Consider the following 28,000-nt stretch of genomic DNA (forward strand, 5'->3'; position numbering starts at 1 on the left):
ATTTTTGCACTCCCTTTAGAGTTCAACATCATACTTACCTGTCCACTATCCCTCCCTGTACACTGTTCAGCTGGTTAGCCATTAAGATCAGCTTTGCAGTTCGGCGTGGGAATATTGGACCTGGCAACCCCGATGTGTACCGACGGTAATCTTCAGCTCGAAAAAAGGAAAATGCGGGCGAATATAATTAAATCACGTTAAACGTTTCAATCTGTTGTGATCTCAACTCACTGAAGAAAAGGCTTACAATTTGATACATGTGTATTTCATTGTTTTTATTTCCATATTGATCAGGCTGCTACGAGCTGGATGGCCTGGCCACGATCTACATATACGACGTTTTGGGCATTGTGTTGAAGTATATGGGGCGACCCTCTGCGTCGCAAATAGACGCCTAAGGGGAATCCCTTTGCGTCGATCATCACTGACGCCAAGGTGTCCTGACCGATCATCAATATATGACGAGCTGGGGATGGGACTGTTGACGTTCACCATTGGGGGGCTGTAATAACATGTTCATCCACTAGGTGTCACTCTAAGAAAGTATCAGCTGTGCCCCTTCAGGAGAAGATGGAGAGGCTCGGCTGATCACCCACTGATGTGCAGGAATAAAAGAAACCAGACAAACATGTCAACCATCACTTCAGTGTCAAAATATCAAAAGCTCTTCCTCTTCAAGCGCATACACTGTATCATCCACACAAACTGTTTGTAGTTATGAAAAGTCCCTGGTGCCAGAATCACAGTGGATACAATGTGACTGTGACCTTGAGATGAATCCCTCTCAAAAAGCCTCCACACGTCAATTCAAACTCTCTGAAATCTTCAAGGACTTCTTCTTGTTTCCACATGTGGATGTGGTGACTCAGAGCTCCCATCTCCTACACTGTTTACTTTTACAAGGTTACTGAACACCTTCATTTGGAGATTTCTTTATTCAAGAGTGAGAACAGATGAGCTCGTTTTATCTACTGACACCACATTATTAAGATGGTGAATTCTTAGAACAACACGCTTTTTATTTTACAGCAAAAAAAAAAAAAAATGACAGGGAATGGAAATCTAGTAAAGCTACAGCAGACTTCATACTGTAAGAGACAATTCCCCCCAAAATGTCAATATGGCACTTCAAACTGTTAGTCCTCCAGATCTTCAAAATAAAAGTCACACGTGGTATTTACAGAAGTATTGATTGTACAATTCCCATTAACTTTAAAAAATAGTGAATACGTGTTCTTGCCACAAGTCTTACACTAACTTTTTTAAAGTTGACACTATATAAAAGGAGTGACATTAGTCATGCTTTATATTAGTTTCCCTGATTAGTAGAAGTTACAACTCTACATACTTACATTGACACAGACTACATTTACACAACTACAAATCTGCAGCTTCTGCTGCCAAAAAGCATTTTGTCATGACGTTAAAACAGCAAATAACAGAACTGGGACAGAAACACCTTAATTAATCCCTTCATGGTCCGTGTGGCAGTTAGTACATTTGGTCTCAGTGGACCTAAGCAGTTTCAGATCTGTCATAGTTTATTCTGATGATATGTCTGAGGACAGAGTCTTATATGTTGGTACTGTTGAACAGAGGAGAAAGGAAAATAGGCTTTGTGTATTTATGATAACTATGACCTTCAGTTTGATTATTCCAGCATCCACGCTTGTCCAGCGGACAAGCTGGTTAGAGGGCAGTGAGTATCCTACCTCATGTAAAACACTAAATATCGATTAATACAGTATATTTAAGGAATAAAGGGAGTCCATTTTTTCCCATTCATTAGATGAGATGCTGGATACAACTCTCATGTCTGTACTGGACATTTTAAGCTCGAGACAGCAGGCAGCTAGCTAAGCTTAGTACAAAAAGAGGGAGCAGGGGAAACATGCTTGCTTGGCTCTGTCTCAGGGTTAAAAAGTGTAAAATGTGTCCCACTACTAGTACCAACAAAACTTACCAATTAATAAGACAGGCTTAAACGTGTAATCGTGCCTCACACCGATTGTCACATGTGCTCTTGCTTTATGTGTAGTTTGTGATCATTTTGAAAAATGATAAAGATGCTGGACTAGATCTTGGACAGGAGCAGGACTTTAAGGAGTCTTGTTAGGTTGCTGGTTAGGGTTACCTTGGCACAGAGTCTGACTCTTTTAACCCCTCAATGTTTCAAGATCCTGTTCTAAGCTGAGCTAACACTTCACGTTTACCAGACAAACTAAATATTTTTTTAGAATCTTATTCTAAGCAATGAAGTGATTTGCATATATCCTCAAATGTTGGACTAATCCTTTAACACATGCAGTATATGAATTACTAATGTAAAGAAAAACACCATGAAAATGTGTGAAGACTGCTTGTATGTGGACGTTGTTCCCCGAATGCTACCATTTGTTTGAGCCTCTGGATTGCTGGTTCAGTGAGTCAGGTGAAGCCTGTGCACAAGTGTTCAGGATGTCTGTCACACATAATGTTCCCGGTGGTTGATGAACACCCGGTCTGTCCCACTCTGATGACACACCCACTCCAGGCGGGAGAGCTGCTGAGTGGGTGGGTTTTTTGCTGCTGGTGGTCCTGGCCTTGAAGCGGGTGGGTTCTGCCCTTCAGTCAGCTCATACCTGCGCTCTGCCATGCGATTCTGAAGGATAGAGAACCATCAAAGATAATCAAACATCTTATCGAACATCCAGCAGCTGCTCTTTCATGGCAGAAAACACTGGATAAATATATCGTCATATGATTTCTCATGTCAGTTTGAGTAGAACCAGGATGAATGTTTTCCTTTTGGACCTTTTGGACTAAAAAGTGATGGCTTATGAAACTTGAGTTGAGCTGAGTACGCGCATTAAAATTTAAATTATCTTACATATTAAATGAGTCTATGACAGTTCCTGCTTAATAAACATATCAGCACATCAGTCAGAGAGTATAGATGTTTACCTCTTCCTTGTTAATCTTTGTGGTGTAGTGAAAAGAACCACATGACTCAGATATAGCTCCATGTGCTGACATGATATCATGAAACAGCGAGGGGGGTTTACCTGACAGAGCCAGGCCACTTGTGATGCGTGGACACCCAGAGGAACAGCCGGTGCTCTCCCGCAGTGGGGAGGAGGCGGCTTGTGTGTCGGAGGAAGGTCAATCCTTCAGAGCAAGAGACAGAGAAATAACAATGAAGAGAGAATCTCCAGTAGGAAACCCGGATAGAGAAAAGTGTATAATTAGAAAGAAGCAGCATGAAACAATTAGTTTAATGATATTTTCTCCTTGGTGAAAATCCAATTATTGGATAAATTCAGAGGGGCTGGTGAATGAACAGCCCTCTGAGTCACATACTACAACCCTGATGGTTTTATAGTGATGCCATCTGGGTTATCTGAACAATTAAAAAAATATAATTTTGTAGCAATAATGCGGTGAAAAAAACTTGAAGTGTTTCATTTCAATAATCTGAGCACTTAACCAGCATGAAGAATAAAAAAGATATCCTGTAGCATTATGAGAAATGTAGGATCCAGTATTTTAGTATTTTAGCTTAACTCGCTTTAAAACAAGTAGTAATCAATCACTCAATCAATCAATCTTTATATGTAGTGCTACAAAAATCAGGTAAAAGACCTTACTCATTGCTATATCAAATGATGCAGCGTTAATCCATCATGAGCACAGCACTTAGCAACATTGAGCAAAGTTACAGCCTCATGATGAGCGGCCATCTCCCATCTCATGTCATCTGTTTTTTAAGGTTCACTTGAACATAATGTACACATGTTAGTTACATCTTATACACTGCATTAATTATGTGTAAAACGTATACGTACTAGTGGAAGTTTATGAGTACTTCTTTAACCCAGACCAAGATCTTTTTCCTAAACCTCACTCAATAGATGCTAGAAGTATAATAATGTCAATCAGCAAACTCTGTTTTAAAAACCTCACTAACTGGGCCTTACTTGTTATTGCTAAAGTAACTAAGGTATTTTAAAGGTGTCATTGAAAGATGTAATATTTTGACAGAATATATTGGCAAGATTTAACCACGGCATTTTAGAAGTGGGACAATGTGAGTTAACCAAGTTACAGTATGTGTTTTTAATGCACCTGCTTGCATCAATAAACCAGAATGTAACCAATGTTTGATTTGAGTTATACAAATATTCCTCTACATCCTGTTCATCTACCAGCATTATCCAAGTACAATCCTAAACTTCTCCAGTATCTCTTTAAGTCGTATGAACGCCTGACAATGACGACTTCATGACCATATACTACTACTAATACTAAATCAAAGAAAGTAAACTGAAATCATTTTACAGCTGCTATAAAATCGCTCACTGCACGAGTTCCCCTGAACCACTCTTACCCTCTTCCACAACTAAACCTAAACCTACAAACTGACCTTGACCATTTATAAAACGATGTCACGACATGCATTGATTTTCTAACACGGTATATCACTGATGCTGCTCTTTCTGTTTCTTAGTTGAGATGAGAGGCAGTCAGAGATTACATTTGAGGCGCTCAGTGACTTGATGTCCTATGCTTGTGTCAGTTTGTAATGAAGGAGAGGGACGATGCCTGCGTCCACCCGCCCCCCTCCATCATCCCACTGGGACTTCCAGCCACGGTCACACTTAAGATGCTAAGTTTGTCGTGGCATTGACCACAGACCAACACGTGGCCTTATTCACCGTCCTGTAAAGTGTCAAGTGATGCAGGGCCCACACCCATGCATAGATGTTGAACATCCCCCCCCGCCCCCCACTCAGTTCATGCTGTTTACAGTCAGCAGGGTCCAAAGGGGGAATATTTTCACTCTCACTGAGATATAAAAGGGACAGTTTGCAATTCAGTCTGGGGAATGTACAGTAAAGCCATGCAGATTTCTCTGAAGGGGGCATTGTCAGTAAAATTAGGATGCTAAATTTTACTGAGGGCGAAATGTTTATGGTTGAGCAAAGAAAGACAAAGATTCATCTCCACAGAGATGTTGGACTGAATACCAGAGCCAAGAATAAAGGAAGGAATCCAAAATCCTGAAGACATGTGGACATTCTTTGATGATCTCTGCTTTGTGCTTTCCACTTCTAAACTACGCCAGTGACTTAATTTTTGTGTGCATGTAACTCGTATTTCAGGAGACACTGAGCAAAATGTTTAGGACTAAAAAAAACAACAACATTTATCCAGGATCTAGCTGCCTGCCTAGATGGCCACATACTTGTAATTGTGTTTGCCTGTAGTGAGCATGCTCAGTGAGCCTAACAAGGATTGATGAGAAGATCAACCTGCAACCTTGCAGATATGCTCCACAGGTTCACAATGATGATTTGTATGAGAGGGGTACAAGGTTAATCAGCAGAGTCAGACTTATAAAAGCACACCTTTGTATTGCAGTGTACACTTAAAAATGTTAAATAGAAACAGAGGTAATCAAAAGAAACCCACAAGGTTCCATTCATGTGCACCAGACCACATAAAGGATTCTGTCCAGTCCTGTAATTCAGCCTCAGTCTCAGTTATTCAGAACATACACAGCAGAGACAGACAAAACAAAGAGCATACACACAAACGGAGACAAAGAGTTTAAAGTCAGTCACTCCTGCTTTGAATAATTTAACCTCAGACATACCTCTTTTTTTCTAACATTAAAACAAGAGCTGGTGTATATAGAAACACACTGAACTAAATAGGACAAGGGGCCTGCTGCCAAGACAGCAATTATGCGCAACCCCTCAACATTGTCCTGCAGCCTCCGTGCTCAACAAAATGGGCTTCAGTCAACCTCACAAGGTATCATGTCATTAATTAACCAGCTGAGCATGTTCTGCACCATGAATTATTTGTCAGACCTACACTTTGTCAGAGAAGGCATTGGGTGGAGTCTTGCGAGCCGTAAGGATCACGATGAGAAAGATGGCGATGAGGAAGAGGGCGAGGACCGCGCCCATCACCGCTCCAGCCACAGTGATGGAGTTTGACCTCTCCGCATGAGACTGTTCTGTGAGAAAGAAGAGAGACGTTTTCAGTGTATTACAAACAAAATGAAGTCAACATGAGAAAAACTGAGTCAGGTCTGCTTTCGTTTAGGTCAATATTTAATCGATTTGCAGACCTACAGTTGAAAGTCACATCTATGTAATGTTTAGCTTTGGTTTTGGTAAGTGACGGGGCAAACTCAATCACTGTCACCATGCATCGATCCGATATGGAAAGTTAAGCTTCTGCAATATTCACACTTTAACTTTAGCAGACAACAAGGTTTCAGCTGGTGTTTTGTAAAATTTGAACCTGTTTGTTTTGGGAGCACATAGTATTATTGAGGTTGGACTTCTAAGGTTTTAAACCTGCAATATGCAGGAGTTTGTTAAGTGGAGCACAGCTTGTTCTGAAGAGTACAAAATGCTTTGAACGTAATTGTGTGTCTTCTGTTCTCTTTCTTACCCTGGAGACAAAAGAAGAGTGCTCCCAACCAGGTTTTAAATTTCTTATATAAAGAGAGGACGGGAGGAACAGGTACCTAAAACCATGAAAGCCTTTGAATATTTAAATGTTACAAATGTTTTCGTTGAAATGATTAACCAACACTTTGTTATAGATTGAAAGCCATGGACATGTAATTGAATACATTCAGCAAATGCTTAGACATATGAACATAATGGCCAAATAGTCATATTTTGTTTTGTGTGTAATTTGGAAATTACATACAAAACTTCAAGTAAGTCTGCCTTTTATATTAAGCAACTCTGCAACAGAACCAAAGCGTCGTGGATTGGCGCCTTCAATAATACTTGTACAGTGACCCAAAAAGCAAACTGTGTAAAATGACACAGCATTAAGGCATTTCAGGAGCCAAGGGGAAGTCATGTAAATTGCATTCTTCACATTCACACACATAAAACACAGTCTAATCAAGCCACCTCCTCCATGTACAAAAATGCATTTCATTTCTGTTATGCCTTTACATCTGGCCCAGGGGGAGAAACTACTGCTCCACCATTCTGCCTCCATACCTTTCACAAAGACAGGGAAGCTTAAAAGTCTAACCTCCAACAGCCTGTGGGAAAGGGGTTATGATGCACACACAATAACATGAAAAAAAGATCAAGTGTTTAAGCTGTACCCTTTGTTAAATATTTTTGCCTGAAGGTGGAAACACCGTTTTGAATAGATGCCACCAGCGCTTAACTGCTGCCATAATGTTCCTGTCCTAAAGGTGGTGCACTTTTATACAGGCTGGCATAAACTGCAGACACTGACTAAACTGGAACACTTTGGCAAAAAAACAAAAAACCTTCAACTCAACAAACGAAGGTTGATAGTTAGGGAAATCAGTTATTTTCTTCCTTGCTAAAAGTTAGATTTGAAGGTTGATATGACTCATATCTGTTTGTTAAACATGGCACCACAGCCAACAGACAAAAGTCTTATCTAAGGCACCCACTTCATAACCTAGAAAAGACAAATTGTAATTTTACCTTTTGAAACAAAGAAATAAGATATAAAATGTAATGAGGAAGCTTTCAAGATACAGGAAAGAGAGACTACGTTCAGAAAGAGCTTTGCTAGCTGCTGTAACTTGTATTTACTATACAGTCATGCAAATGATTCTGAATTTTTTTAATCAATCACTTAAAAAGAAAGTGAGTATATCTAAATGACTATTTAAATGAGAAACTAATCCAACTTTAAAACATTTGAATCTGGCCATGCAATCTTCATCAAACTTGTTTTCTGAATGGACGTTGCTTTGCAAAGAGTGTCAAAGTCTGTCAAGGGTAAAATGTTTGTTAAGCTTAAGAATTAGGCTGCAGATCAATCTAGATAAATGGAGCTGGTGCTTCTTGAAACTGTATTACTCACTCATACATCACTTTAAATCATCCCTTCCCTCCATTCTCTCTGTGTCACTATTGTCCTCCATGTTTCCTGTGTGTCTAGATGCTCTGGTGAAGTCTGGTGAAATTAGCTTTGTTTGACCATATGCTTGCATGTGCTCCATGTTGTCCACAGAGGAGGATTAGGATTAATTGTGACTAAGATGCATTAAACTCTTCGAACAACCAGCTTTGGCTATTCAGCAGTAATAAGAAAAACTGTGATTGTAGGACTGAAGGAACACGAGGACAAAAGGTGATAGAGTGAAAAAAAATCAAAGTGCGTGATGGTCAATTCCACTTGATTTAGCTGCTGAGGTGGGAGAAAAAAATCAATAATGTGCTTGGATGAGAATCTTAAATAACAGTTCAATTATGATGCAGATTGAACAAGCTGGGACTTCTGCACTCGCCCCCTGAAAGCCACTTCTTCCTCTGTTTTTCCCCTCCCCCGCACCTCTTTTCTCCCTTCAAGCTGTTCTCTAACAGTTAATAACCGTTCGATTACCTTTGATGGCTGCTGAACTAAGACAAGAGCCTCTCAAGTTGATCAGAAAGCATCTAAAAATGCAGTTCATGAAGCTGGCGACTAGAATGCCTTGTGACAGATTTGTGCACTGACGGACAAACACTACATGCATTTACAGTAGCATCTTAAGGTTTAGGCAGGAGTGTCTTACATGTGTGTTAAATATGTGGGAAAATACAAGTTTAACTGAAGGGAAAAAGTCAAAAAGAAGAATAAACAAACATTTAATTGGTTCAAATTTCATCCCTTCTGGGGGGGGACTGAGATTAGTGGCGTTAGTGGTGGATCAACCGTCCCCAGACGGAGATCTGGCTCCAGTGCAAACCTCTTCCTTTATGTCTCTCTTACTTCAGCACTTTATCACACATGCACATCATCACTGTGAAGAGAAAAGTGCATGCTGATGCTCTGGAGGTCAGTGCAGCAGACGTGCTCATCATGAATTTAACAGCACACATCTCGCTGTCGAGAGGAGAAGTGAGGGAGCGAGTGATGGCAGGACAACCCCTACACTCCCGCCCCACCCACCCCCACCCTCCAACAACTTCAACAGCAGGGTCAAGGGGTCATGCTATTGCCCAGCAGCAGATCCCTCGGGGAGCAGATGCTGGTGTAACAGCAAAGCAGGTGACGAAGGTCAGAGCAGTGGGTGGTATGTTATTTTCCTCTCCCGATATCTTTTTCAATATTTTCAGCTCAACGACCGAGACAATTAGATCCCACTTCTGTTGAGGAGTTATTATCAAAGTCTCAACGCTGCGTCCCTCCACGCTGACAGAGATGTTTGCTCACTCCTTTGTGTGTTATGAAAAGTATCCTTGGAAACTGTAGTGTTGCAGGCAGAAAGCAAATCCACTGATTTCCTACACGAGTGTATGAAACTAATTTAAAGCAAGCTGAATGACATCATTACTCTGAGCTTCGTCACTTTTCTCAGCCTTCCCTCCTTTCAAGGTCAAAATATCAACAACTGCTGGGACCAACATTAGAACTACTGGAGACACAGAGGTCAGCTGAATTAAAGACCTTTAAAGGAAACGTGTCTTGAGGACCTGGAGTCCAAGCTAAACAGTGTCAAGGTCACATTGGCGTGTTACGTCCTTACAGCCTGAGGAGCTGTGTGAATGCAGCAGAGCGTAATGGGCCATTTTCAATTCCAGTGGCTAATTCTCCCTCTCTGCGCTGCCTTTCACAGCTGCAGAGTTTAAACTCTCCGCTCCCCCCCCCCGTCAGCGACATTCTTCTCCCTCTGCTTTCTGTGTCCAGGTAAAGCGTGCAGGAAGAGACAGCCTCCATCAGCAGCTCCAGATGAGCTTGTTGCCATGGGGACAGTCAATGGGCTCCAGAGTAGGGACTTTGGGCCAGACATAAACACTCAGCGTTTAATTTTACCAACTGGTAGACAGTGGGAGAAAGAACGGGGGTGGGTGGGGGAATTCACAAAGGAGGCAAGCTGTGGGGGAGAACCAAGGGTCTTTCTGTCCCTGAAACAAAGCAAACTAGGACTTGTGGCGAGGTGTCAGATCTCCCACGACTATAGAAGCACCAGTGGAGAGGAACGAAAGCGCTATATTACAGCATTTTTGGACACTGAAGACTAATAAAGATAAGGTGAATCAAGGAAACATGAATTTGGATTACGTCATTTGCGGCGTTCCACATGTGCGCACTGGATTGGGGGTGTGTGTGTGGGGTGTAGCTTTATGCATTAGGGAGTTAGAGATGATGTCATTTATAGAAGCACAAAGAGGAGCAGAGAGCGAGCAGTCGGAGTAATTGCAAGCTTAAAAAGCTCCAGAGAAAATAACTCACAGGTGCTAAGGTGCTTTATTAAACTAAAGGATCTTAAAAAGATTGACAAAATAATGCTCACTGTTGTCACTCACAGAAATATTTTTTCTCCCTCTAGAAACTTACATTTTTTTTCTGTATATACAAAAAAAACATACATGAACACAAGGTGCTTTTCATTGACAATAACAGTGATAATAAAGAAAAAATAACCCTGACAGAGACACCTGTGAAGACATGACTGAACTCATTTTACATCCAAATTCATTCAAGCTTTTTCTTTTTCTGTTTTAATGCCTCTAGGTTTGACAATATACGTCAGATATTTTCCAGGAAAGTAAATATGGCACGTTATTTGCAGTGAAATTAAAAAAAAAAAAAAAAAAAAATCTCATAAAGCAACAGCATATGTTTTTACATCCCTATTAAAACAATAATAAAAAACACTAATTTATTCTTCTAGGTATCTAAGGCACTAGTTGAACTGAACCCAAAGTGAAGAATACTTTTCCAAGATAAAGGTATGGATGACTGAGCTTAAAACAATATGTCAGACAGTATAAAAGAACTGCATCCACCCAGTAGTGGGGCTTTAAACTGATGTGTCGGGCAAAAATAGGATATTGATTAGTCGAGTTTCCTTTTTAGGGCAGGGAAGCAAACAGAAGGAGTTTAGCTGCTGTGCTTCCCATTTGTCTCTGCACTCATGTGAAAGTGAGCAGAGAGGCTGAGAACAACAACATAACAGCAGCACATGAAACCCCAGCACCTTGCTTATTATTCCACAATCATTTTTACTGAATGATGGACACATCTATTAAAGGGTCATCACAAATCACAGAGTAATTAATATCCTCGCTTGCATGAAGCAGTATCTAATTTCTGAGATATCAACCTGCATCTCAATTCAAAAAATGGTTTATCTATTAATTTGGTTTCTCGAGCTCATGACATTTGAAAACATCTTTTTCCCCCCAAATAATTTTGAACAAGCATCTCTTTATGCAACATATTTCTTCTTAATGTTTCACCCAGGAAACTTCTATCTGCACAGAAATGTTGCTTTAAGCAAGAGATAAAAGTGGCAGAAGGAAATCTCGAAACCTCTGCATATCGAAAGCATACAGGTTCTAAAAGTGAGGAATTGTAGAGATATGGAGTGAACTGAAGTTAGTAAGAGGATTGTGAAGCAGGTTTATATGGACATAAAACAATTATTGTTACGCACCTTTTTAAACAACATTGATTGCAGTAAAGGGTTCATATTCTCTTTATGCAACAGTGGCACATTATCATATCTCACTATGAGAACAGCAGCAAATTCACTGCACACAATGCACACCCTGACAAATAATTATTGAGAGCTCATAACAATATAACAAATTCCCAGTTTGACATTTCTTAATGTCATAAAAAAGTGGCATAAAGCATCTTTTCACTCCTAATTCAGTCTACAAGACGCTGTACAAACCAGTGATACGTTAGCCATTTATATATAAGCTTTTAGCTAGTCATCAATACTGTCATCATATTTATACATACAAGTTGAACTAATATTTGGCATCTGGCTGCAAATATTGTGTAGGTGACTGTTGTATTAGAGTTGGCATGTATTCACAAATACTGGCCAGCATGGAAGAAATTGTGTTTCTTGTCCATACTGTCTGGTTAATATGTGGGGGAAGTCCAAGCTGTGCTGAAATACTTCAGATTTATTTCTTTACCTGATCACATGAAACAACTGAAATACATCTTCTAGTCTATTATAACTTAATCTAAATAAAATAGTGGGGCACAATAACTCCAGAATTCTATCACTATTCCCTCAGTTCAATCACAGTACTTGGTATGTCCTGCAATGTTATAACATCATGATTAGCTACAAAATATGGCTGATTAGACATTTCTACAGTTTTCTTTTATAAAACTAGCCTGAAATCCTCTTTCTCAAGTAAAAACAAGGGGGGAATTGTATCATACCAACTTAGTAGATAATTGTGAGTGCAGGATTTAAGGATCAGTGCAACAATAATGTCTGTCACGATTGCCCTGATATGTCTACATAACACTTGAATGATAGAATGGTAGTAATAATGCATGTTGAATGTTAAAAGAAGTGGTGCACATGATTAGAGAGTGCAGCTGAAATCATGGATAAGCAACAGTAAGCCTATTAATGCGTCAGATTGTAATTGTGACACAGTCATGTCTTGTTTCTACGGATTACTCAGAGTGGTGAAATTAGTCCATCGGTGGTTGTTTGTGGTATGCGTGTACTGGCCACACTTTTGAATGATTTCTTTGTGTAACAAAATACTTTGTGACTAGGAGGCCAGCGTATGGTGGCTGTCATACTGTAACCTGCTTTTAACAATGGCCCTGCTGATAGCCCTCCTGAACCTCCAACAGCCCTGGTATGGTGCCAGAGTGCAACATTTCAACTAAACCATTATAATCTGCTAGCCAACTGGAGAATCCTGGTAAATTAGAGGACAACTAACCTGAAACTTTTTTCCCCCACTGAAAAAGTAAACAAATGCCCTGATATTCCATCTTATTTAGACTTGGAGAAATTTGTAGCACATTTGCATAACAAGTCTTGACTGTTTCATAACGTAGCCTGTTGGAGAGGACTGTGCCTCAGTCATGTGGGCCTCCCTGCCTGCTCTTTCTCTGCCCTTCCCCTACTGTATAGAGGATGAGCTGAGGACATACTGTTGAAATGCTCTTAAGGTTTGTGCTCTAGGCCGTCAGTTTTAAAGGAAACTGGTGGAACATTAGGGGCCACATCCTGAAGCTTACAAGAGTCCTAAACTGGGATAGAAAAACAAAGGAGAGACATTGTCTTGGAAAACAAACTAAGAGGATGTTTATAAGAAAGTTTTGCAAAAGGCAGTGGATTCATTTTTCTTATCATTATTCATTAAGGAAAGAATTCTGATTTCTAAGCAAGATTAATCTTTTTTTGTTTAAATTAGAATAAGCATATGTGCCTCTGCATCTGGGTTTTGGTTACAAAAAAAAGATCTGTGGCCATTTGATTATCCTGCATTTACTTTTGAGTCATGGGTTCTCTACCATTCCCAAAAGTCAGATTTGGGGTCTTTTGACCAAATCTGTGAGACTTGATTTGTATATCTGAGAGGGTGGATTTTGTAGAAATAAACAACAAAACCTTTATGTACAACAGCAATATGTGATCTGCACTCCTCAGGGCAACCACTTAACTGAAGCTAAGACATTAGTTATAATAAATACATTGGCATTCCATGTAGTAAGGCAGAGACAGTACATACATCAGGATCTTTAGGCTTTACACACAATAACTAGAGACATGCCAAATTCTCCAGGCATGAAAACGTTAAAGTCAAAGTGGCCGTGCAGTCCACAGTCTCTCCATATCAAGAACAGAAACATTATATCTCAAGTATTGACCAAGACTTTTGTACAAAACACAAGAACTACTGAACTGAGATAAGTAAAAGTGTGCAAGTGCTTACAGACTAGAAATTGCTCCCCCACTTTTATAAACCTATGTTTGTGATATTTCTGCTCCTGCAGGACCATGTAGTTTATCAAACATACCACTCCCTACGTGAGATGACGGACCCATCTCTGTGGGAGACATAGTCGCCTTCAGGGCCGCTATCATAGCAGTCATCTGACATGTATGGGGAGCCGTTTCCCTGAGGTTTAGGCGATCGAGGGTATCTGGTGTTCCTGGCCTGCCGAGGACTAGAATACTGTGTGTGTTCACGGTGCTGATTCTGCTGATGGTTGTTGTGAGGACTACTCTCCCTCATTGCCCTCGTGTATCCATTGGCGGGATACTCCTCTCCGTTATAATTGTTGTGGAGACGACGCTCACGCTCCTGTTTGAGATGGCGGTCGCCCCACTCCTCACGATCCTGGTCCCGTTTGTGAGAGCTGCTGCCGGCTTTAGTAGGATGGAGCTCGTGTTGGGTGGGGGCTTTCTGGAGGTCGTTGTTTCCCAGGTACTGCTTGGTGTAGTAATCCCCATGGAAGGTCTGCTGTTTCCGTAGGTAAAACACGCCCACCAAACACAGCAGCAGCAGCAGGAACAAGGCCCCGCCCACAGCCCCACCTACTATGGAACCAAGATTACTTTCTGGTAGGGCTTCAAGTGTGGGGGAGCTGAGAAGGACATGCCCCTTTTCATCCACAACGGTGGAGGAGGCGGAGCCAGTTAGGACGGGAGCAGTAATGGTGGAAGGCATGGTGGGAGGATCTAATGGAGGGAAGCAGGGTGAGAGGGGAGAAGAGGATGAAAGGGAGAGGCGAACAGACAGAAAAGCAGAGAATGTCAATGCCAACTATATCAGCATTATACTAAAGTAGGGACAGGTTGACAAAACCATAAACTAAACTACCACTCCAACTAGAGTATAGATTCTTGCAGCAGCATCAGTTTTGCATTGCAATTTCTTTAAAACTGGTTGAAATATGGACTCTTTCATAAAAACATTTTTTTTTAGGAAAGACTGAGGAAATAGACACAAATTTATCAAAACCTAAACATCCTTGTTAGGGTTTATAAAGTAACTGTGACAGGGGTGTCAAATACCCTTAAATCACAGAAAAATAATAAACATGAAAGGTTGAATTTTTAAAAGGCAAGGCAAGAGCAAACCAACATCTGCTGAAGAAATCTGTGACTAGAAACAGGAGTGAGTGGCTTTGACTACAACTAAAACAGGTATCGAACATGGAGGGAACAACAATAAAAATATGGAAATTCTATTGTTTCTCTGATGTTTGCAAGACTCGGGCTGTGTTCCATGATAGGCAATTATATACACATTCAAGTATTCCCATGCCCATTCCTTTTTGAATTCCTGTCGCTCACATAGACATAGATGAGAATTGAGAAAGTAGGGGGCTCTTCAAGGCACTGTGTCTAACTTTTCATTCCCATTCACTTTTCTCACTCAACAGAGCTTGTTAGCTCCTGGGGTGTTGGTAGTGGTGCTTATTACTATCCATGTTTCACATCCATGATTGAAATGTTCTTTGACCAGACAAAAACTTTATTAGGCTCAGAGCGAGCCGTTCAAGATGTAGCCTTCAACGCTCGTCAATACTAAGCACCAGTTTGTTCACTTTAATAGAAAAGCAACACGTCATACTGTTCACAAAGATTTTGTTATTTAATGGATAGCTAACGTCCGATGCTGTGATGCGATGAATATCCAGTGCTTGCATGCTGTTAGGACAAGGTGTGTGAGCGTGTGTTGGAGAACAGCGATCACACTATCGGTGTCCTCATATATTGTAGTTGAAGCATACAGGTTCAAGGGTTAAATTTGCTTCAAGGAGGAAATCATCAACTTTAAATAATGCTTCTTTAAAAAAAAAAATCCTGTTTTTCCTTTTGTCATTTTCAACCAGTAGCTCAGGAGAGTTTCCCCTTAGTGGCAGGTCATATTCTAAGAATACTTGTCTCAGTTACATCGCCTCTACCAGTTAGTTTCAAGGCAATAAAGTTTAATAAGGGCCCATTTAGAAATGTTGAGGGAAGATTTTCAACACCGGCAGCAGAACTGCATGAGCACAGCTTTGTTACAGGTTAGCAGGAAAGCTTTTAGCTGTGTAACCAAGTCCCTCAAAATGCAGATATGTGCAACTGTCAAAGTTAATAACCACAATTAAAAACTAAATAATTGTTGGTTATCAAAAGCCCTTAAACAGTTTTCAAATATGTTAAAACTTTGCAGTCAGCATCCAGGGGTCACAATATCCAAAGATTTCATGGGTTTGGGTTATGCTCCCGTAACAAGACTTTTGTATTGCATACAAAATAGTATGTTGCATTCTTAAATTGCACGAGAATATGCATTTATCACCCTGTTTTGCAAGTATAATGGTGTCTTCCCGCTATCTCTCTACACCAGTATTGGAACCTTAAATTGAACTGGATTAGTGGTGATGCCCACAAAACAGAAAAGCCAAAAGCCATAATCACAAGGAGCTCGAGTAATGGAAAGAATCTGAGTCTAAAAGCTTTAATGGTGCTGCAAAATTACACTGCCACTCTAACCTTGTTGCCAGGCCAGATGTGAGGAAAAGATTAGCATCTGAGGCATGACCAACACAAACCCAAAGGTTTGTAGTCTCTAGTATATGATTCGTAGTAATCCATGCAGAGGCAATGAACCAACATATGTGAACATAACCACAGCAACACACACACACACACAACGAAGAGTACATCAACATGTGTACGCTTGCACACACACGTACAGGTCCTCTCAAAGGAAAAGGAAATATGGATGATAAATAATAAATAGGAGTTGAAAAGAACTTGTTAATGTTTTATGAATCTGGGACATCATCTCACAGTTAGGCTGCAGGCTTTGCCTCATACTCATGGCACATGCAGAAATAAAAGAATCACAGACAGGAAGAGGGAGAGTTGTAAAAGAGAAACAATCATACCTTCATTTAAAGCGAGCACAGACAAAGCAGATTTTGTGAAACAAGAGGAACATGCTCATCATATACAAGAGACACAACACACTTATGGGCATTTTATACTTGCACCAAACTCCTGAATTATTTTCAGGATGAGCTGCATTAGTGAACGTAAACGGCTGAACTGTTCACCATGACTTATACCCAAATTTTTCCTGCCAGCCTCTAGTAAAAATTCTGTTTGAAGTCAGGGTTAACCAACGTGAGAATGCAGCAGGATAATTCAGGAAAATGTACCATATTGGTTGGGGGTGATGGCCTTCATATCACATGATCAGTGAGCAACCAGTGTGATGCAGTGGAGTCATCCATTAATACTGTGAAAATGTTCAATACTATAGGTAAGACCTATAATCATAGCATCAGACTCTTGCCTCTCTGCATCTTCCACCTTGTCCTTTTTACATAATGTCTAGCCTCCTGAGACGCGCCCCCCCCACCCTCGCCCCCTGTCCTGCAGTCTCCTGCTTTGAGATGCCCATGTGCACAGACAACCCAGGAAGATTTCAGGGGCAGTCTGTCCTGAAATTATTTTTGACATTTTTAGGAGTGAACATGTGAAAAAGACTTAAGATGCAATGAAGGGATCAGAGGCAGAGCACCCTGGTCTAAAGCGACTTTAAATATTTGCAGCTGCTTGGCTCAGGAATTCCCCTTTTCAACATCTGGATACCTAATGTTTATCAAGGCTATGCAGCATGCAATTAAGGAGAAATAAAAGGGTAAAATATTATCAGTGCTAACACTGTACCATAAGTGAATGCTTGACAGGCTGTCAGTATGTACAGTATGGACGAGAGTGATACAGTGTCACATTTCAGCTTGAAGGACAATGTCACAGGCAGAGATACCCTCTATGACGTGTGTGCACGCACAGAGCTTCCTAAGGGAAGAGATGGCAATAGGAGTCAGCTGTGTTCCAGCGTGTATTCTCTGCTCACCTTGTATGAGAATGCGCACATCCCGACTGCGGAGGCCGATGTCATTGGCAACCTCACACCTGTAAACTCCAGAGTCATTCCGCTGGAGGGGACGCAGGAAGAGCAAAGTGCTGTTCAGTATTTCCACCCCCTCTGGCATTTCACTGTCCAATCTATGAGGCATACAAGAATGAAACATTTAGACATACCAAGAAACACCTTAACAATGATCCTTCTCTATGCATTATCATTCACAACTTCATTAAAAGTATTGTAAATGCTCATCTGAAATGATTACCTGAAGGTTCCAGTGAGTACAAGTCATTTGAAAATTTGATTTTAAACTTGGTTTAAGTTGTCAATCGTTGCCCATTTCAGCTGATATAATAAAAGGAAATTGTCATACAATACACACAAATACACACCTGATCCATCTGAAGTGATGAGCTGATGGGTTTGCGTTGGCTTTGCACGCCATTTGAACATTTTCCCGACCTACATACCAGTCTCCATCATAGCCCACCACTGAGATATCAGGAGAAACTACAAAGAGGGGGAAACATTTAGACATCTATTAACTGGCATGGTAGATGGTGCTTAATTTTTCATGCATCAAAATCTTTTGTCTCTGGTATTTCCCTGAAGATAGCTGGTAAAAAAAAAAAAAAAAAAGCTTTACTGTAGCTATAACATAAAGGATGACTTTCTCTTACAGACTGCTGGGTATTGAACTACTGTAACATGACTAGTCTGCTCTTTTCTGTGCATTACATTGAATGAGTCCAACTCAAGTGAAAATCCACTTGTCAAACAAATAAAAAATAAAAATTTCAAAGAGTACATCTACTCATTTCCCAAGTTGATTTGCTGCTTGTTCCCAGTCAGCCATTTTTGCCCCAATAGGTACCCTTATATCTTTCGGGGCTTACTGGCAGAATACATTTTTAGTTTTGACAGTTTAAGGGCATACTCAGATATGTACTGACACAGAAAAGCCTAAGGAAATATACTTTGAAAAAAGGAAAAACAACAACAAGGAAAACACCGGGACAGCCTTTCATGCTTTATATTAAATGTAATGCAGGGAGCTGCGCAGATTGTCCTTGATTTCATCTCTAACCGTTTCTCTAAACAGAATCATTGTGTAAGTGCGTCAGATATATCAAACATCAATATTGACAAGGACAAGCATAATAATGAAACTAATGTTGACATAAAATACCTTTACTTGTGAGATTCTTCTCTTTTACTTTCTGCATAATTGGCTTTTTTTTTTTAGATGCTCAAATTAAAGTATAGGGAGGGAGCAAAGAAATTTCTAACCCGTTTACTCCATTCAACTGACAGCAGAGAGCCTCCACTCCATCTTATAATGTAGACTCTACAGCATACACTAACAATTGGCCGGACATATACCAGAAGGCTTTCCAAAATATAGTCCCAACATACACCACACTTACACTGTACATTTAACTGGTAAGGGATCCTGAAGTCACTGTTTAAAGCTGGGTGCCGGACCACACAGGTGAGTGTGTGCCCCTGGATGTGACGTGTGGGCTGCCAGAGGTAACGCACTTGTGTGCTGGTTGTGCCGTTGGCTTCATCAAGCAGCTGCACCTCTGACTGACCAAAAAGGTTGGACTCCCAGGACACCTCAGCTGGGGGACGGGCCCGCTCAGCTATACAGGTGGCCACCACAGTGTCATTTCCACCATCGATCAGGGCGGTGGAACCTGCAGACACGTAGACCTTCGGCTCCACTGTGAGTCAGAGAACCAGCAAAGATAAAGAGGAGAAAAAACAGAGACGGCAGTGTGAAATTTCAAGACCCTTCTGAGGTTTTGATTACAGGTCCTTTAGTTAATGCACTAATACATGCACTAATGTAATCCAATAAATAATTTCAATATTTGCTGATGATGTCAATTTTATACTTTACCGCTGCTTTCTTTGGATTTCTTTGTTTTACTCCACTGATTACTTTGGAAACTGCACAATATAAGTATGTGCAGGGGAGACACAAGACCTATGTTATATAATCCTATATAACCCAAGGTTCAGAGAGAACTCCTTTCAAAGTCACAAGGTGAAGGAGGTCAAACCCTACTTTCAGCTGCCCCAAATATCAATATTATTGTTTCTGAGTTATTTCCCTTTTTTTGACATACAGCAATGGTTCTGGGTTTGAATGGAAGCCAGGTCACAGCGATAAAGACTCATTATTACCCATCGTATCAGGCTAAGCAGGTGAGCTACCAGAGCACCTGGAACACAAGAGTTGTACTTGCAAATAAGAAATCATGTGCTCAAACATTCATACGTACCTAGTACATTGACAGTGGTGGAGGCCTGCGTGTTTCCAAGAGGAAATGTAGCAACCTTACAAGTATAGATCCCAACATCAGCAAAGCCCACGTTTTCCAGTACAATGGTGGCATCATGAGAGGAGGGGGAGCGAAAATACAGGCGATGTATAAACTCTGGAGGAATGGAAATGCCAAACCTAGGGTTGTAGACCGCCACAGTGACAGAGCCTGAAGGCAGACGGCGCTCCCAGGAACTCTGTGTGAGGGTAAGGTTTGTGCCCACCTCCACCCTGCAATCCAATGTCATATTCTTCCCAAGGACAGCGTTCACCCTCTGAGGAACCAGAACCTGACTGCCCCATACACCTGCAGATGCACAAAAGCAAGATTTTTAACCACAAACAATGACATTCACTGGATAATTTGGAAACACTGTACAAAAACAAGTAATGAATGCACTGTCAAAAAAGTTTGGATTATTGTCATATTTTTAAAATGTAATGCTTCTCTTGAACTAAAGTGCATTATTTGAGCCTTCTTCATGCCAGGATTGACGGACCCAATTACCAGTGAATACAAATGATCATAGGTAGCTTGAAAAACAAGTGCATATTCACATTTGTAGAGGTGGACTCAGTGTAGAAACAAAATTATTGCCAATTACTTTCATCACAGTTTAAACAGCTGATTGTTGCAGCTTTATTTTGAACAAAAATAAATGCGATTCACCAATAAAATAATCACATCAGTTTTAATTTGATATGAAAAACATTGTTTCTTTAAGCCATAATATAAAGGGCAGGTATTAACAATTTGGATTCAAATAGAATACAGAACCTGCAATTAAATATCAGTAGCTTTTATCAAGTCATTGGTTGGGCCCTCTGATTTTACAAGACAGCAGGAATATTGAAAAAAACTTATTTAGGAAAAAATGAAATTTGGAATAACTGAAAAAGATCATATGGGGCATAAATGGCACCGATTACATTTGCTATTTTGAAAATGTTGGATGGGATTACCAGAGTGGATGAGTTATCAATCTAATGCTGAGTAAGAGATCAACAAACAGCATCAGTGAGTATTTTTGGTGTTGCCTCTGACGTCAATCGTTAAGACTATTTCATATCTATAAAGTTCAATACTATCTGACATCTGCGGGTATCAGACTGGGATCAAAGCTTGATACCAGCACAGCAGGCTCTGGGTTTTCCACAAATAATACACAGCTGACAGAGTGGCTGAGTGCTCCATCCAAGAATTTGTTTTGTCTTTATTGCTTTCCTCCTTCTGACCTAAATTCAAGAATTAAAAGCACACTGTCTGTAGGTCCTTTGTCCAAATATAACTAACCTCCTGCACCCTGTCACCTGCACTTGTCAGAGAAACAGCATATCTCAAAAGAGAGCAGAGATCTCGACATCGTGTTGAGGGAAGTCAGGGGGAGATGAAGGGAACAGACTGAGACCGGCAGAAAAAAATAGACGGGAAGAGATATGCTAACATGAAGAGGATGACATCATCGCTGAGAGAAGAGAAAGAGGGCTGAGAGTGAGGAGAGTCACGTATGAAACACAAGTGAGAGGAAATGTATCCCCAGGATGCCGATACACAAAAACTGCGGAATTATGTTTGTGATTTAGAAAAGACAAAATAACACTGCTAGGCTGCCAAAGTCTTCAACCAGATCACTAATTGCTACAAGCTGCCAGCAGGAAGACATCATCATAAATCAAAACCTGCTGCGTTTCTTGGCAATTGACTGCAAATATTCTATTGTAGTTTTGCCAAAAACAGCTCTTTCTCAGGCCAAACTCCCTCTAAAAAGGCCATGTCCTCCAATATTGGTCTAAGCCTATTTCATATGAATGTCTATTTTATATTCTTTGTGTTTCTGCTAATAGAAAACAGTTAGATTTTTTGAGAGCCCTGTCATTATGACATAGCTCCTGGTTTTCCTAGTTACATTTAATTTTGTATGTTTGATTCAGAGAGTAGATTAGATTCTAGGACTTCCAGGTAATTACAAAACAAATCCCAACTCAAATATTGAAGGGTGACTCGTTAGTCGAATTGGAGAATTAACTAAATTAATAATGTTATATTATATTGAATTATCTATTAATCAAATTCTCAAATATAATGAGTCACTGAGCAAAGTTTTCAACACTTATTATATGTCAGCCCACATGGGACTGGGATTATATACAAGCCAATTCTTCAATGTGGCTATCAACTCTTGATAGCATACTGTTTGCACAGAAGGCAACATGAGTCATCGTATTGCTCATACAGAGAAAGGGCAGCGGATATCAGTGCCACAGTGAGGAGATGTTCAGCTGTGAATGTTGTGGAGACACTATTCCTGAATTTATGTGCCATTTAGGTCTGTGCACTGGTTTCACTACAATACCTACATGTATGTGTACACAAACAAAAGAGACGATTCTCAACATAAACTCAGCATTACTTTGAAGTTTGCACAATTCTTATGGTACCTCTTAATTAAAGGATCTTAAGATGTTTTTTTTAGTTCGTCTGAAAACTTAACTCAAATGCCCATGAGCTTTTTGCAAGCAGTTATCATTGTGCACACTTGACAATAAAAGATCCCTCCCCTTGCACGCTTTCTTTTATTAGTGAATATAAATGAGATCCGTACATCATGTCATGAGCCAAAATACCTCGAATCTTAACTTACTCTTCTTACTTTTTATAGTACATCATTTTCTCTTTTTTTTTCTTCACTTTGTCATTTGCCAACTTCAGTGTCACTGTGGAAACTCACAGAGGGAATTCTGCACTAAAGGCCAATCTTTGGAAGATACCCAGATAATTTGGCTAACTCACACTGTTGAAGACTAATATTAGCATCAAAGTGTATTTATTCCAATGAACAAGGACTGTACATTCTGTCCTCCATCACATCCTCTGGAAGCATGTAAGCAACAGATATTATGAAACTGTTACAGTAAGTGCAGATAGCAGTGAGAAAAAAGAAGTTGCAATTTACTATTGGTGATTGTTTTAAGAATACCTTGAAATACTGTAAAGCTTTATTTTAATACAATATGCTAAGCTTATCTGAAACAAAGAAGAAATTAATACTTAAATTCAGCACAGTGCATTCCAGCAAAAAAAATAAAATAAAAAATCTCTGCTTGATAACATGTGGACATTACAGAATTGGATCAAGATATCACTCGAGGAAGAAATCTGGATTTAACAACAATCAGGCTTAAAAAAAAAAACCCTTTGGAGTTATATTGTGTTCGTTAATGTGATTTCAACTCTTAGATTTTGAACATTTTTATTGCAAATATCTATGTTCACATAAAATTAGTCAATGGCTTAAAAACACAACAAAGTGTTCAAATATTATCGCATTGGCGCCCGTGCTAGCCACCATCTACGGCAAGTCTCTCTGTCAACCAAAACTAAGACATGGACATTTTTTAGTAGCTCGACCAGTCTTTGTCCTTTGTCTATTACAAAACAAATAGCACATTTGCTTTCATTTAGTGTGTTCAGACCATAAATATGCATATCATCCCCACATCTAAAACAGGGTTCCCATGTGTCCTGGAAAACAGTCGACTCATTTTCAAGTCATGGAAAATTAGAGAAAAAGCTTAATGTCCTGGAAAACTATTTTAACATTCTCCTCAACTTATATCAGAGTTCCCCATAACAGATTCCATTGTCATCTGAAAGCGAAAAATTATGTCACGGCTCTGTATGCTTTTCTTGGCCCTTTTTTAAAATTTATTTTTCATTATACTCAGCATACCAAGTCTAGAAACACATGACATAAAACGCTAACATATTATATCGCTGACAACAAATTAGTGGTGTTAATCAAGCACTAGTTTTGAGAACTGACAAAATACATCACCTAGAAAGAAAGGATGACTGGTTGAATTGACAATAGTTGAAGAGCAATGGGAGAAGGTATTTTAAAATTGAAGGGACTTCATGTTTAGTTCAGGGTTAAATAAAATATATGGAGGCGTTCTGAATAATATGTCTTTGTAACCCACATATTGTGCAAACAGCTCACTACTTCCACAAAAGAGGAGTGAAGCTAATATGGATGGTGAAAAGCTACGGTTTTCTGACGTGCGATTAGTGAATCAAACCAAAACAGAGAATCTCCACTATAAGTCAAGTGGGCATGTAAGGCACCATAGAGCTGAGAACACATTAAAATGAACTGGCATTTCATAAAGAGATGTCACCAGAAAATGACAAACTGCAAAAGGTACTTGATGTACAGTGGCAAAATAAAAGTTGAGGGAAAAAACACATACTGAAACAAATACATAGTTCATACTGAATTCCTCTTAATAATAATTGTAAGTAGACTTTAATATAATCAATTTGTTTGAGAAATGTGGCTACGCAATGCCGATGACAAATCAACCACTGTACTACACTACAACGTGGGCTTCTGCCTAATAGAAACCTGACTTTATGACCCACTGTATACTTTTAGATAAGGCTAAAAGTCAAGAATAGCAGCAGTCTAAGGGCAAAGAAAGCTGTTTTTTTTTTTAACTGAACTGAATATATAATGGAAGAGGTATAGGGACAGTATTAAACTTTTATTGGTGACATGACGACAACCTTACATAAGCATGCCCTCGTTCTCTCTAACTCAGAATAAGAAAGTGATGAGAATAAGGGCACAGTCTATCTGATCTTATATTCAGCCTATCTTGACATAGCAATAAGAATGTTTCTCTTTTTCTTCTTGTGCTTCACAGACAAAGAAGAAACCGCTTTAAGTTCTTACAATAGTTCTATCCTCAAAGAGAGTTGCTTCAGTAGACCCACTCAGTTTGGTTTGCAAATGCAACACAATGTGTCTTTTTAACACGCACACACACACACACACACACACAGCAGAAAACAGATTATAGATATCCTAGCATCAAGGACACATTGCTCCCTGGGGACACTCTGCTGCTCGTTCTCACTTCGTTCTCACTTTAGTCAATATTACCTTCACATGCACCACTTATGTGGCAGCAAGTATATTAATATGGGTGTCTTGCCAGAGGGCAGGTTGTCTTGTTAAAAGTGGAAATCAGAACATAAGGGATGATGGTGTTAGGGTGAAAGTGGCAAAGCCAGCTGTGCAGGGCAGGACAGGATGATTGAATGGCAGTTTAACCATTCAGATTGTCAGACCTTCAGATCAACATTTTTCCCATACATGTTTTAGGCCTATAGCTGGCTTAACTGTACTTCACAACAAAGTTGATGAAATGTGTGTTTCTAGCTGACTACAGAGGGCAGCAATAAAAAAGGTGCAGGGAGAGTGATCATTCAACTACATGGACAGGATGAGATCAGCAAAGACAATAAAAATCAACATGTTAGAAGTAGCCAGTAAAGAATGAGAAAAACTGACACTTCACAAGTTACAGTTCTTAAACCTTGACGCTATCAATAACAAAACCACAGTTTTTGGTATTATTTGATACTTTTATTTGTATGCATTATAATTGGAGTTAGTCTCAACGTAAGTGAGTGAAACAAATATGCATCACTGCTGCATGTGTGAAATTGGGCAAAGTTATAGCTCTACATCATCACTTTAGAACCTGAATATTAGAGCCTGGCCGATTAATCGGCCAGCCTCTAATATTGGCCGATATTAGCATATCCAGTGACTATCGGTATCGGCTGCTTTTATTGCAGATATGTGCCGATATTACAATATTTATTCATCAGATAAAAGCCTTTCATTTGAGTTTCATTGACTTAAACTATCAGTTCTTTTTCACCAAGAGGGCGCTTTATGGATTACAGCATGCATCATCACTCTCCAGAGTGTCAAGTAGTGATGCACTGTGCAGTTACTTATCAGTTGAGTAACATCTTTCTAAATAATATATATTTTCCACGAGTATTTGATAACTGCATTTGAGAGAGCAACAGAATAAATGTGTATATTTTTATATCTATTAATCTCTACAGATCGAAGATAGCGATAAAAAAAGACATCAGCCAATATATCGGTATCAGATTTTTTTCTCTCCCAAATATCGTTATCGGCATCAGACATAAAAATCGCTTATCGGTCGGGTCCTACTGAATATACTCACCATATTCACAGTCACCATTTTTCTGATGTCAAACTGACTTCTGGTATCCAATCAGTTATCAAATGTGTTGTTTAATCTTACAATATGGCACAATTTCCTCTGGATTTTAATTTTTTATATTTTCAGTTGCTTAACAATCAAGAAACAGTAAAGAATACCATATAAGTTTACTTGCAACCTAGCAATATAAAAAAAACATAGCAATACAATTTAAAAATGCATACGAGCTTCAAACTCTGAGCATGACTTAACGGTGTCCATGTGAATATGATGAACTAGCTATCAGTCAGCTTTCCCTATAACATTTAAGAGGAAAAGAAGTAAGGTCAATGTAGCTTTGATAAGCCACAAGACACATCCCATCTAGGTGAGAAGTATGAAATCTTAAAGGAAAATTGCGAGTTCCTTGTCAAGACCAAAAAATGATAAGCTATGAGGGTATGTGCCTACGGTTTTGTATTGTAAAAGGAACAATGTCAAGCCTCCTTATAATGAAGTAGCCAAGTCTTACACTTAAGTTAGATGAATGTGCACCTTTTTCTGCTTCTTAACCTGAACTCTCTGACAGATGTAAACAGTCTGTGCTGGAAAGGACTTTGGGATCCTGAAAAATGTCTGTAGTTCTTTACCAAACCAGACTTTACCAAAGAAGTTAAAAGTGCTAAACTTCTCTACATTTTAAACTAGCGAGTGGCTAAAGTGCAACAGAGGCGGAGAATAAATAAATTAAAACGTTGTACTTTTTATAAAAGTTAAGTTGTACAACAGGGGTTGACTCCAATCTAAATCTATTTTTAGATGCAGTTTGTGGAAGATGTATTTTTTGTAAAAAATACTTTGTTAGCCCTATTTGGTAATGGCATAAACTGCAGGCATGTGGGCCCTTTCAGAAGAATGCCTCCCCTGTATCTTTCTTTCAGTTACACCTATAAGGCTTTTTAGAGGGAGTATTTCAGTATCTCAGGTGGTCTAAGGATAGACCCTGTAGAGACCAGGCTTTCTGAGACAAATTGTCGTCTTAGGCCTATATTACTGGTTTGTTTTAACTAACTAAAGTATGAGTTTTGTTTTCAAGAAGAGGAGCTGAACTGTTGTCCATAAGTTTTAGTTTTTAATTCAGCATCAAACAGGAATGGGTATAAAGTTAGCGTGTTTCGGGGGTGGAGTTAGTAAATTGCTCATCACCTTCATTAAAACATAATGAAGTAGGGCTCCACTGCTGGCACATGGTGGCTGACCCTCATCACGACCTGAGAGCTGCTCACGTTTAGCAATGACTTCTTCACGAAAGAAACTTAAATCAAATTTAAGTTATTTAACATGTTGCAAAATCAGTCCGCTTCACACATATCCCTGCACCATGTTACTTAGATTAAAACTGTTTCAAGAGCTAATATGGCTGCCTCAGGAATCTGCAATGGCCCAAGTGTAGGTGGTTGAGAGTACGTAACATTAAATATTATTGCACGCGCTTCTCAGTGGTTTCTATGGACTGTTTCTATGGCAGCCTCTGGTCACACCATGATACGGAGCTGGCTTAGTTACGACTCCCAAGCGTTGAAGTTAACTTGTTACCAAGTTTACTTTAGTCTTTAAATGTCACCTGCCACACCTCTTAAACTTAAAAAAATAAAAATAATAATAATAATCCACCATGTGAGCACATACAGGCAGCTGGTTTTGCAGACTCGTGGATGTTGAATGTCTGCAGGATGCGAGAGGCAGTCTGCTCTCTCAGAAAACTTCTTTGAACCGCGAGTAGGACAAATAAACTGCCACACGAAATTACACACTCACCTGTGATACTGCACAAAAGGTGAAATAATGCGACCCAGCCCTTGTGTCTAGGGTAACTCCGGTGAGAAGACGGTGGCATTTCAAAAAAGCGGTGCAGTCTCCTGCTTCAGCACATGAGAGTAGGCTGCACGCCAATTTAGCGGTATGTGCCGAACGGAGGAACCTCCTCAGC

The 28,000-nt window shown here is 39.7% G+C and overlaps 1 protein-coding gene across 2 annotated transcripts; it reads right to left on the minus strand.

The window, feature by feature from the left end:
* Nucleotide 1: 1 nt before the first annotated feature.
* Nucleotides 2-27,998, minus strand: nectin3b (nectin cell adhesion molecule 3b). Of its 2 annotated transcripts, XM_020630199.3 has the most exons (8): nt 27,829-27,996; nt 19,937-20,284; nt 19,073-19,372; nt 18,038-18,155; nt 17,634-17,785; nt 5,860-6,004; nt 3,045-3,147; nt 2-2,641 (listed from the first exon to the last, which is right to left on the minus strand). In XM_020630199.3, exons 1-8 carry the CDS (start codon nt 27,905-27,907, stop codon nt 2,465-2,467), a joined length of 1,422 nt encoding a protein of 473 aa, XP_020485855.2. In that variant the 5' UTR covers nt 27,908-27,996; the 3' UTR covers nt 2-2,464. The 2 variants fall into 2 exon arrangements, with proteins under 2 accessions (XP_020485855.2, XP_020485854.1); XM_020630198.3 differs by lacking the exons at nt 2-2,641; nt 3,045-3,147; nt 5,860-6,004 and adding an exon at nt 10,140-14,449 and having other exon boundaries at nt 27,829-27,998.
* Nucleotides 27,999-28,000: the final 2 nt, after the last annotated feature.

This window comes from Labrus bergylta, chromosome 14 (genome assembly GCF_963930695.1).
Source record: "Labrus bergylta chromosome 14, fLabBer1.1, whole genome shotgun sequence".
Classification (NCBI taxonomy): domain Eukaryota; kingdom Metazoa; phylum Chordata; class Actinopteri; order Labriformes; family Labridae; genus Labrus; species Labrus bergylta.

Coding starts and splice junctions, on each gene's coding strand:
- nectin3b (XM_020630198.3), bottom strand. CDS start 27,907: ATGCCACCGTCTTCTCACCGGAGTTACCCTAGACACAAGGGCTGGGTC. Junction 18,156..19,072: donor TTACCAGTTAAATGTACAGT/GTAAGTGTGGTG, acceptor CCCTCTTTGTAG/TTTCTCCTGATATCTCAGTG. Junction 14,450..17,633: donor TGTGCGCATTCTCATACAAG/GTGAGCAGAGAA, acceptor TCCCTCCATTAG/ATCCTCCCACCATGCCTTCC.